General features: G+C 39.2%; 1 protein-coding gene across 3 annotated transcripts in view; it reads right to left on the bottom strand.

The window, feature by feature from the left end:
• Sntg1 (syntrophin gamma 1) overlaps positions 1-10,610 on the bottom strand; it is a 624,894-nt gene that overhangs the window by 11,839 nt on the left and 602,445 nt on the right. For all 3 annotated transcript variants that reach the window (XM_055603535.1, XM_055603536.1, XM_055603537.1), the window contains one exon: positions 1,647-1,757. In XM_055603535.1, the coding sequence (XP_055459510.1) occupies positions 1,647-1,757 (111 nt within the window). The remainder of the gene's footprint in view (positions 1-1,646; positions 1,758-10,610) is intronic.

Below are 10,610 nucleotides of genomic sequence, written 5' to 3'. Positions count from 1 at the left end.
AATAAATAAATAAATAAATAAATAAATAAATAAATAAATAAATAAATGACTTTAAAAAGCCACTTCAAAGATCGGTGTGGTGGCACATGTCTGTAATCACAGCATTCACACAGGGGGTTCAGAAGCAGGAATATCACTATGAGTTTGAAGCCAGCTTTGTCTCTAAAGTCCAGGACACCCAAGGCTACACAGAAAAACCTTGTCTCAAAAATGAAAACAAAACTAATAATAAATGAAATAAAAATAAGAGATTGGTCTGAAGTGACTGGTCTAACTGGATGTCTACATGTGAAAAAATGCAAATAGATCCATATTTATCACCTTGTACAAACCAAAAGTTCAAGTGGATCAAACACCTCAACATAAAATCAGACACACTAAACCTGTTAGAAGAAAAAGTAGGGAAGAGTCTTGACCTCATTGGCAAAGAAAACAACTTACTGAACTGAACACAAACAGCAGAGGCTCTAAGATCAACAATCAAAAAATAGGGCCTCATGAAATGAAAAAGCTTCTGTAAAGCAAAGGACACTGTCAACAACAACAAAAAGACAGCCTGCAGACTGGGAAGAGATATTCACCTACCCTACATCTGACATAGGGCTAATATTCAGAATATATAAAGAATTCAAGGAGTTAAACTCCAACAAACCAAGTAATCCAATTAAAAAGTGGGGTACAGAACTAAACAGAATTCTCTGTAGAGGAATATAGAATGGCAGAGAAACACTTAAAGAAATGCTCAACGTCCTTAGTCATAAGGGAAATGCAATTAAAAAAGACCCTGAGATTTCACCTTATACCAATCAGAATGGCTAAGATCAAAAACTCAGGTGCCAACAGGTGCTAGAGAGGATGTGGAGAACGGGGAACCCCCTCCACTGTTGGTGGGAATGTAAACTTGTACAACCACTTTGGAAATCAATCTGTTATTTTCTCAGACAATTAGGAATAGTGCATCCTCAAGATCCAGCTATACCACTCCTGAAGAAAAGTATTCTGATGATTTATTTAAACTCACAGTTTTACTGTAGATTTTATAATAGGTAATAGAAATAAATTAGAGTTTAAATTTTTGCAAGGACAAATACTTATAAGTGTTTAAACTTCCTATTGAATTAACAACATAGCTAACATATTCCAGAATACCAAAAATTAAATAAAACAATGTGAAAAAGCATCGACTAATTCATCTTCTTTAACTCATAATTACATAGCAATTACTCGAGATTTGTTTAAAAACATTTTCTTTGGAAATTTGCAATAATATTTAAGGATTAATGGATTACTATGAAGCAACTAGCTTTTTTAAAAATAATAATTTTAATGAAGAAATTTTTATGTGACCCTCTCAACTCTTAGCATGTTGTTTTAGTCCCATACAATTGTAGTTCATACAAGACTAAGAAAAAGAAATTGAAGGTATCGGAAGATGGAATCAGTTCATTGTGTAATTTATCTGCAATGATGCCTTTCACTGAAAATCTGTTGCTATAGCCTTAAAGTAAAAATATTTGATATTCACTGGGCTATTTCAAAGTAAGAAAGAACATTTGTGTTAATTGGTCCTAAACTTTCTCCTCATTGTGTCTTAGTGGCACTGATGAACTTGGAGATGTATTACGTGATGGGTTTCTTGTTTTTACCTTTGCTTCAATCTGCTTAGTATCTGGATTCTGAAACAAAAATTTGATTTTGCTTTTGCCGTCATCTGATGAGCCTTTAAGTTGAGAAAATTTATACCTCCAAAGTACAGCCTAAAAGGAGAGAAAAACATGTAAGTCAAAAAATTTAACCTTTGCATTCAAGTGAATAAATTATGTATTTTAAATATAAAAGTTAATCTTATTTAGTAATATGTCCCAATATCAACATATAAATTAAAATGTATTCATCACAGGCTATCTTTTATTATTCAGTGTATCTTTTAATATTTGTATTGGTGCCTCCAATATTTCCTAGTGATATAACTTGTTTAAGCAGATTCTTCAGTGAGATAGTACTGTTCTCTCCTCAGCAAAGTATACTTGTACAGCTGCTATGGAAATAAGTGTGGCACTTGCTCAGAATGACAAAAATCAATCTCTCTTTATACACACCTATACAAGTATTGAGCATATACCAAACGGTTGCTTCATTCTACCACAAGGACACTTGATCAAACATGTTCACTGTTGTTATATTCATAACAGCCAGAAAATGGAAGTAACCAAAATTCCTTAACAAAAGAATAGATAAGTGTCTAAGTGAGTTCCCTAGTAATGGAAACAGGGACTGTCTCTGACATGAACTCAGTGCCTGGTTCTTTGATCACCTCCTCCTGAAAAGCTAGCAGCCGCACCAGGCCACAGAGGAGACCTGATAGGCTAGGGTCAAATGGAAGGGGAGGAGGACTTCCCCTATCAGTGGTCTTGGGGAGGGGAATGGAAGGAGAACAGGGAGGGACGGTGGGATTGGGAGGGGATGATGGAGGGGCTATAGCTGGAATACAAAGTGAACACACTGTAATCAATAAAAAATAAATTAAATTTTAAAGAAATGTAAATTTATATAACGGAGTATTACTAAGCTCTTCAACAAAATGACACTAAATTTTCAGGTAAATGGATGGAACTAGGGAAAATCATCTTTTTTAAGGTAGCCCAAACCCAGAATAACAAATGTGCTATGTATTCACTTATATGAATATTAGCTATTAAATCAATGATAACAAAGTTACAATCTGTAGACCCAAAGAAGTTAGAATAGAGGAAAGGAATAGGGAAGTGAGCACATAGATAGCCCTGGGAGGAGAAAGTACAATAGATTTTATGGGTGGACTGGAGCCAAGCATGGCATAGGAATGGAAGAATCACTTGGGGTATTGGAGGGGAATTGTGGCTAGGTGAGGAAATCTGGGTAGAGGCAGCTAAAATTGAGGAGTATTTAAGGGGCAGTAGGAAATCTAGTGCAGTGAAAGTATCCTGAAGTGCATGAAAGCAGTCCTAATGAAATCTCCACATAATGAAGGAAAGAGTTTCAGTTGGCCATCTCTTGTCACCAAGTGAAGCTTCCAGCACTGTCACTAGGTTAAATCCAATTGAGTTGTTGGCCGAAGGGCATTTGGCCAACATGAAGGGCATTCATGGCATTACTCAACAACACAGGCTGTGGCTGAGTCAATAGATTGCTCTCCACAAACTGTCAGGAAGGCATCACTGTTGAAGACAACACCTACACAACTCATTGAAAATTGAGAAGTAGAGCTGGTGTCTACGTAGAACTTTTTTTTTACATTTCTTTTTTTTTAATTCTTTATTAATTGCTCTTTATTCATTTTGTATCCCCCCTGTGGTTCTCTCCCTCCTCCCATCCCAATCCCTCCCTTTCTCCACCCTCTGCATGCTTGCCTCTCCCTAAGTCCACTGATAGGGGAGGTTTTTTTTCCTTCCTTCTGATCCTAGTCAATTAGATCTCATCAGGAGTGGCTGCATTGTCTTCTTCTGTGGCCTGGTAATATTGCTTCCCCCTCAGGGGGAGGTAATTAATAAGCAAGCCAATCAGTTCATATCAGAGACAGTCCCTGTTCCTATTACAATGGAACCCACTTGGATACTGAATTGCCATGGGCTACATCTGTGCAGGGTACTTAGGTTATCTCCATGCATAGTCCTTGGTTGGAGTATCAGTCTCAGGAAAGACCCCTGTGCTCAGATTTTTTTGGTTCTGTTGCTCTCCTTGTGGAGTTCCTGTCCTCTCCAGAACTTTTTTTTTAAGTTATTACAACTTAGTCACTTTGTTTCCCAACTCTAGCCCCTCCCTCGTCCCCTCCTTTTATCCTGTGTTCTTGTATCTTTTGGTATGGAGGTGGAAGAAATGTGGGAGCTGTAGTGCATGCAAGAGTCCAGAACAAGACCCTTCAAATCAAACAAGAAAAGCTCCTATGAACTCACAGAGACTGAAGCAGCAAGCACGGATCTTACATGGGTCTGCACCATATCCTCTGTGTGTATTTTATACCTTTAAGTTTGGTTAAGGGAATCCTGAATTCATGAACGAGTGGGTCTTAATTTCTTATTTGCATTCTCTTGGACCTTTTTTCCTTCTGTTGGTTTTTCCATCCAACTTAAATGTGATTTTTTTAATCTCATTAAAATCCATTTTGTTTTTAAAAAATAACATTACTGAGACAATAATAGGTAAAATCTTACTATTTAGTTACAAAGAAAAGAAAAGAAGAGGGGCAATCATCTAAAATCAAGTCGCATTTGATTATTTACTGCTAAAAAGATAACTTCCTGACATGTACTCCTTTAATATCTCAGATTTCACTTATAACATACAAGATCAATTGTGTCTTGTATGCATGCATAAAATTTTTGGCTCACATGGATGATGCCTTTTGTGGAAGAATTATTAGTATTATTAGTATTGTTAGTATGTGGCTACCAATAATTGTTCATTGCATGCAAAATTTAGTGCTAAATCTAATTACACCTGTTTATACATATGGTTATTTCTCTAACCTTCTGCAAAATAAAAAGGGGAACTCTAGGAGCCTGTGTAGGAAAGCTTTGAAATTATTTTGAACAGTGAATGGGTTAGCATGCAGAATGCTCTTCCCACAAGGTATCCTTCTGGAAAGAATTGCGTAAACTATGACAAGCAAATGCACTTGAAAGCAAAGCACGAAAGGAATGTGCTGCCATAGCTACATGAACTCAGTGAGCAGGCAAGGGCCTGGGAAGAATACTCTTGGCTCTGTTCCCTTGATCAAATATTATAAGATATAACTTGCGGAGTTTCCAAGATGGCGCAGCCAGTGTGTACCGTATCTAAGGGGCAGAAGATCAGACATGGGAAAATCAGTGAGTAAACAGGCAGCTGGATCCAAAACACCAACTTTGGTGCTTCCAGGACTGGAGGGGACATCCCAGGAGTTGGGGATGATCAGATCCAGGACTCCTTCCTGCAACCCCGCATGGCCATCTCCTGGGCCCAGGGGTCACAAACTGTGAGCCCCCGCCATTTTTGCTTACTCAAGAGAGTGTAAGCACCAGGTCCAGGGACCATCCGCTGCAAAAGCCAGACATTGGATCCCTCCCACACTTCTGAGGGCAGCATCTGGATTCCTGGGACAGCATCCCAACCTCCAAATCATGGTTCTGCTGGTCTCACTGTGGAGACCACAGTGGGACCAGGTGGACAATAAAATCATACAGATCCCAGATCTAAGAATGCAGAGCCCAGACAAATCTGAGTCCCAGGAGATCAAAGGGATCCAAACGGAGACCGAGATGTTAAAATATCTCTATTTGCAGATGATATGATAGTATACATAAGCAGCCCCCAAAATAACACCAGAGAACTCCTTTAGCTGATAAACTTCTTCAGCAAGATTAATTTAAAAAAACATCAGGAACCCTCTTATATACAAATGATAAACAAGTTGAGAAAGAAATTAAGGAAACTACACCCTTTACAATAGCAACAAAAAGTATAAAGTATCTAGGGGTAACTCTAACCAAGGAAGTGAAAGACCTGCATTACAAGAACTTCAAGTCTCTGAAGAAAGAACCTGAAGATGATACCAGAAGATTAAAAGAACATCCATGCACATGGATTGGTGGGATTAACATATTAAAAATGGGACTCTTACTAAAGGCAATCTACAGGTTCAATGCAATGTCCATCAAAATACCAACACAATTTTTCACAGACCTTGCAATAGCAATTCTAAACTTCATATGGAAACAACAACAAAAAAACGAATAGTGAAAACCATCATATATAATGATAGAACTTCTGGAGTTATCTCCATACCTGACCTCAAGCAAAACTACAGAGCAATAGTAATAAAAACTGCATGGAGCAGACATAGAAATAGGTTGGTGGATCAATGAAATCAAATTGAAGACCAAGAAACAAACACACACACCCATGTACATCTGATTTTTGACAAAGGAACCAGAATCATAGAATGGAAAAAAGACAGCATCTTCGACAACTAGTACTGGTATAACTAGATGTCTACAAGTGAAAATGCAAATAGACCCATATTTATTGCCCTGCATAAAACTCAAGTCCAAGTGGATCAAAGATCACAACATAAAACCAGACACACTAAATCTGCTAGAGGACAAAGTCTGTAAGAGCCTTGAACTCATCAGCACAGGAGACATCTTCCTGAACAGCACAACAACCGTTCAGGCTCTAAGATCTACAATTAATAAATGGGACCTTTTGAAACTGAAAAGCTCTGTAAAGCAAAGTACACTATCAATAGAATGAAAGGACAGTCTACTGATTAGGAAAAGATCTTCACCAATCCTACATCTGACAAAGGGCAAACATGTAGAATATATAAAGAACTCAAGAAATTAAACAGCAGCAAAGCAAATTATCCAATTAAGAATGGTATCCAGGCAGACTGATGAGACTTAACAAGCTAAGGGCAGAGAACAGTGGTGGAGGACTCCCACTTTCAGTGGACTAGGGGAAGGGGATAGGGGGAAGAGGGACGGAGGGTGGCATTGGGGGGGGGAGTTGAACGAAGGAGCTTCAATTGGGATATGCAATGAATAAATTGTGAAAAAATAATAAAAATTAACATTAATAAAAAAAGAGAAATCAAGCTGAGAACAACAACAACAACAACAACAAAAAGGAATACAGAGCTAAACAGGGAATTCTCAACAGAGGAATCTCTAATGGTGGAGAAGTACTTAAAGAAATGCTCAAAGTCCATAGTCATCAGAGAAATGCAAATCAAAACTACTCTGAGATTCCATCTTACACCTGTCAGAGTGGCTGAGATGAAAAACTCAAATGACAACACATGCTGGAGAGGATGTGGAGAGAGAGGACCCTTCACCACTGCTGGTGGGAGTGCACACATGGACAATCATTTGGAATTCAGTCTGGCGCTTTCTCAGAAAACTGGAAATAGCTCTACTTCAAGACCCAGCTATACCACTCCTGGCCATATATCATAAAGATGCTCAGCTATACAACAAGGACTTTTGCTCAACCGTGTTCATTGCAGCTTTATTCATAATAGCCAGAAACTGGCAACAACCCAGATGTCCCTCAACCGAAGAATGGATAAAGAAACTGGTACGTTTACACAATAGAATACTACTTAGCCATTAAAAACAAGGACATCAGGAAATTTTCAAGGAATTGGACTGAACATGAAAAGAGCATCCTGAGTGGGGTACCACAGACCCCCAAAGACACACATGGCATATACTCACTTATAAACTCACTTATAAACTTATAGTCATATAGTTCAAGATAGACATACTACAATGCACAGACCCCCAAGAAGATAAGCCCGATGGCCATCTTAGGCCTCATGTGGGCCCTCTAGTTAGGGGAGTGGCGGACATCTCTGACAGGGACTATGTTGTCTGCTCTTTTGATCACTTCCCCTGATGGAACTCTCCTACCATCTGAGCTGGAACATGAAAGTACATGTTAAGGATCATATCCAGGCCCCTGGAGAGGAAGATGAACTCAATCCTCAAAAAATAGATGAGCTGGGATATCTGCATAGGGGCTCCACTATTCTGAGGAATAGGGACAAGGGGATATGGGTAAGAGGGTGGGGATACAATTAAAAAATGGGGAGCAGAGCTAAACAGAGAATTCTCGACAGAGGAATATCAAATGGCAGAGAAACACTTAAAGAAATGCTCATCCTCATTAGCCATCAGGGAAATGCAAGTCAAAACGACCCTGAGATATCACCTTACACCCATCAGAATGGCCAAGATGAAAAACTCAAGGGACAACACATGCTGGAGAGGTTGTGGAGAAAGGGGAACCCTCCTCCACTGCTGGTGGGAATGTAAACTAGTACAACCACTCTGGAAATCTATCTGGCGCTTTCTAAGACAATTAGGAATAGTGCTTCCTCAAGACCCAGCTATACCACTGCTAGGTATATACCCAAACTTTGCTCAAGTACACAAAAGGGATATTTGCTCAACCATGTTTATAGCAGCATTATTTTTAATAGCCAGAACTTGGAAACAACCCAGATGTCCCTCAATGGAGGAATGGGTACAGAAATTGTGGTATTTTTACACAATGGAATACTACTCAGCAGTCAAAAAGGAGGAAATCATGAAATTTGCAGGCAAATGGTGGGTTCTAGAAAAGATCATCCTGAGTGAAATATCCCAGAAGGAGAAAGACAAACACGGTATATACTCACTTATATAGACCTATAAGATATGATAAACATAATGAAATCTATACACCTAAAAAAGATAATCAAGAGAGCGGACATGGGGTAAGATTATCAATCCTCGTTTAGAAAGACAGATGGGATGCGCATTGAACATATGACAGGAGTCTACTGAGAGCATTTGAAAGACTCTAACTAGCAGTGTTTTCAAAGCAAAGACTCATGACCAAACCTTTGGCAGAGTACAGGGAATCATAAGAAAGAAGGGGAGTTAGTCTGATGAGGAAAGGATAGGAGCTCCACAAGGACCAAATATATCTGGGCACAGGGTATTTTCTGAGACTGACTTGCAACCAAGGACCATGTATGAATGTAACCTAGAACCTCTGCTCAGATGTAGCCTGTGGTAGCTCAGTAATCAATTGGTTTCCTATAGTGAGGGGAACAAGGACTATTTCTAACAGGAACTCAATGACTGGCTCTTTGGCCTCCCCACCCCCCAAGGGAGGAGCAGTCCTGTTAGGCCACAGAGGAGAGCTTTGCAGCCAGTCCTGAAGATACCTGATAAAACAGGATCAGATGAATGGGGAGGAGGTCCCCCCTATTAGTGGACTTGGCAAGGGGCACGTTGGAGATGAGGGAGGGAGGGAGGGACTGGGAGGGAATGAGGGATCAGGACACGGCTGGGATATAGAGTTAATAAAATGTAACTGATAAGAAAAAAAAATAAAACCCCACTGAGAAAAAAAAAAAAGAGGGTGGGAATAGGAGAAGAGAAGGGAGGGGCCTATGACTGAGATGTGAAATGAATTAATTAATAAAAAATATAATGGGAGCTATATTTACTTAATGTAATTATATTTGCTTATGCTAACTGTATGTGTCCCATCATGCTGTGCCTTTTTTTAGTAATAAAAATGAAAAGTGTTTTTTTGCACTCCCCTTGAGCTAAAAGGAGAAGAAAATCTAATCCAAAAGACCAGCTTATGATAAAGCAGAATCTTAGCTCCGAGTGAACTTCTACCTGCTTTAAACATGTGTTATAATAATATTTTTAAAATAAAAACACTAAAAAGATTTGTCAAGAAGTATCCCCTTCAATTCATCTCTCACAGACAAGATGTTCTTTTTCATAATTCTCTCACAAGACCCTATCTTACTGCTAGTTCTGAAACTGATTTTTGTGAGCATACAGTATTCCAAATCATCAAACATTAACCCTAGGCCAGGGTCTGATCCAAAGCAGTATTTTCAGACATTAACAACACCAAAGTAATCTGGAGGGCTTAATGAATCAATTTGCCGGACTCCAGTGATAAATTGGATGCAATTGTTCTATAGGTGAACCTGAGATTGGGGGGCCTGCAGGAACTGATACTCCAATTAGGGACCATGCATGGAAAGGACTTAGACCCCCTGTTCAAAGGAAGCCCATTGGCTGCTCAGTTTCCAAGTGGGTTTGCTAGTAAGAGGTACAGAGCCTGTCTCAGACATGGACTGAGTCGCCAGCTCTTTGATCACCTCCCCTCCCTCGTGGGTTCAGCCTTGGTACAACACAGATGAAGATGATGCAGCCAGTCTTGATGAGACCTGGCAAACTAGGGTCAGATAGGAGGGGAGGAGCTCCTCCCCTATCAGGGAACTAGGAAAATGGTATAGGGGGAGAAAAAGGAGAGTGAGCAGCAGAGCTGGGAATAGACAAGGGAACAGGCTGCAGAGGGGATACAAAGTAAACAAACTGTAATAACTACATATATATATAATTAAATAAAAAAGATATCTAACAAATGCAAAGATATTTATGATGGTGCTGGCTAAAATTTACACCATACACCAGCTATTTAAAGTAAAAACTACCACACACAAGATTACCTGTAACTGTTCAATTTATAGTGTACAGGAAAATGAGGTTACATTGGAATGCATGTGTGAAATCATGGTCCTAGACATGAGTATGAACATGAAAGAATGAGTGTAGCATGGTCCGGTCCCAGAGGTTCCTAGACATGAACATGAAAGCATGTGTGTAGTGTTAGCAAAGGCATCTGAGATGAAGCATGAAAGCACATGTTTGAATCATCATAGGCATCTGGGCATGAACTTGAAATCATGGGTGTAGCATTATCAGGGCACCTGGGCATAAACATGAAAGTATATGTGTAGTGTGATCATAGGTGCCTATACTGGAAAGCATGATCATAGGCACCTGTACTTTAACATGAAAGCATCTGTGTAGCATGACACCAAGGCAGCCTGTAGCTTGCTCATGGAAAAGTTCAAGAATGCCCATTTCACAGAGTGCTTCTTAATGAGTGCATGGATTAAGACACCCTTAGAGCTAAGTCTTTCCCACACAACACCATGAGTTTCCATTTCTTCTCAGGAGACTCTATTTATTTATTTATTTATTTATTTATTTATTTATTTATTTATTTAT

This window comes from Psammomys obesus, unplaced genomic scaffold (assembly GCF_907164565.1).
Source record: "Psammomys obesus unplaced genomic scaffold, mPsaObe1.curated_primary_1811, whole genome shotgun sequence".
Lineage (NCBI taxonomy): Eukaryota > Metazoa > Chordata > Mammalia > Rodentia > Muridae > Psammomys > Psammomys obesus.
The sequence above is the reverse complement of the archived record's forward strand: the minus strand, read 5'-3'. Positions and strand labels throughout refer to the sequence as shown.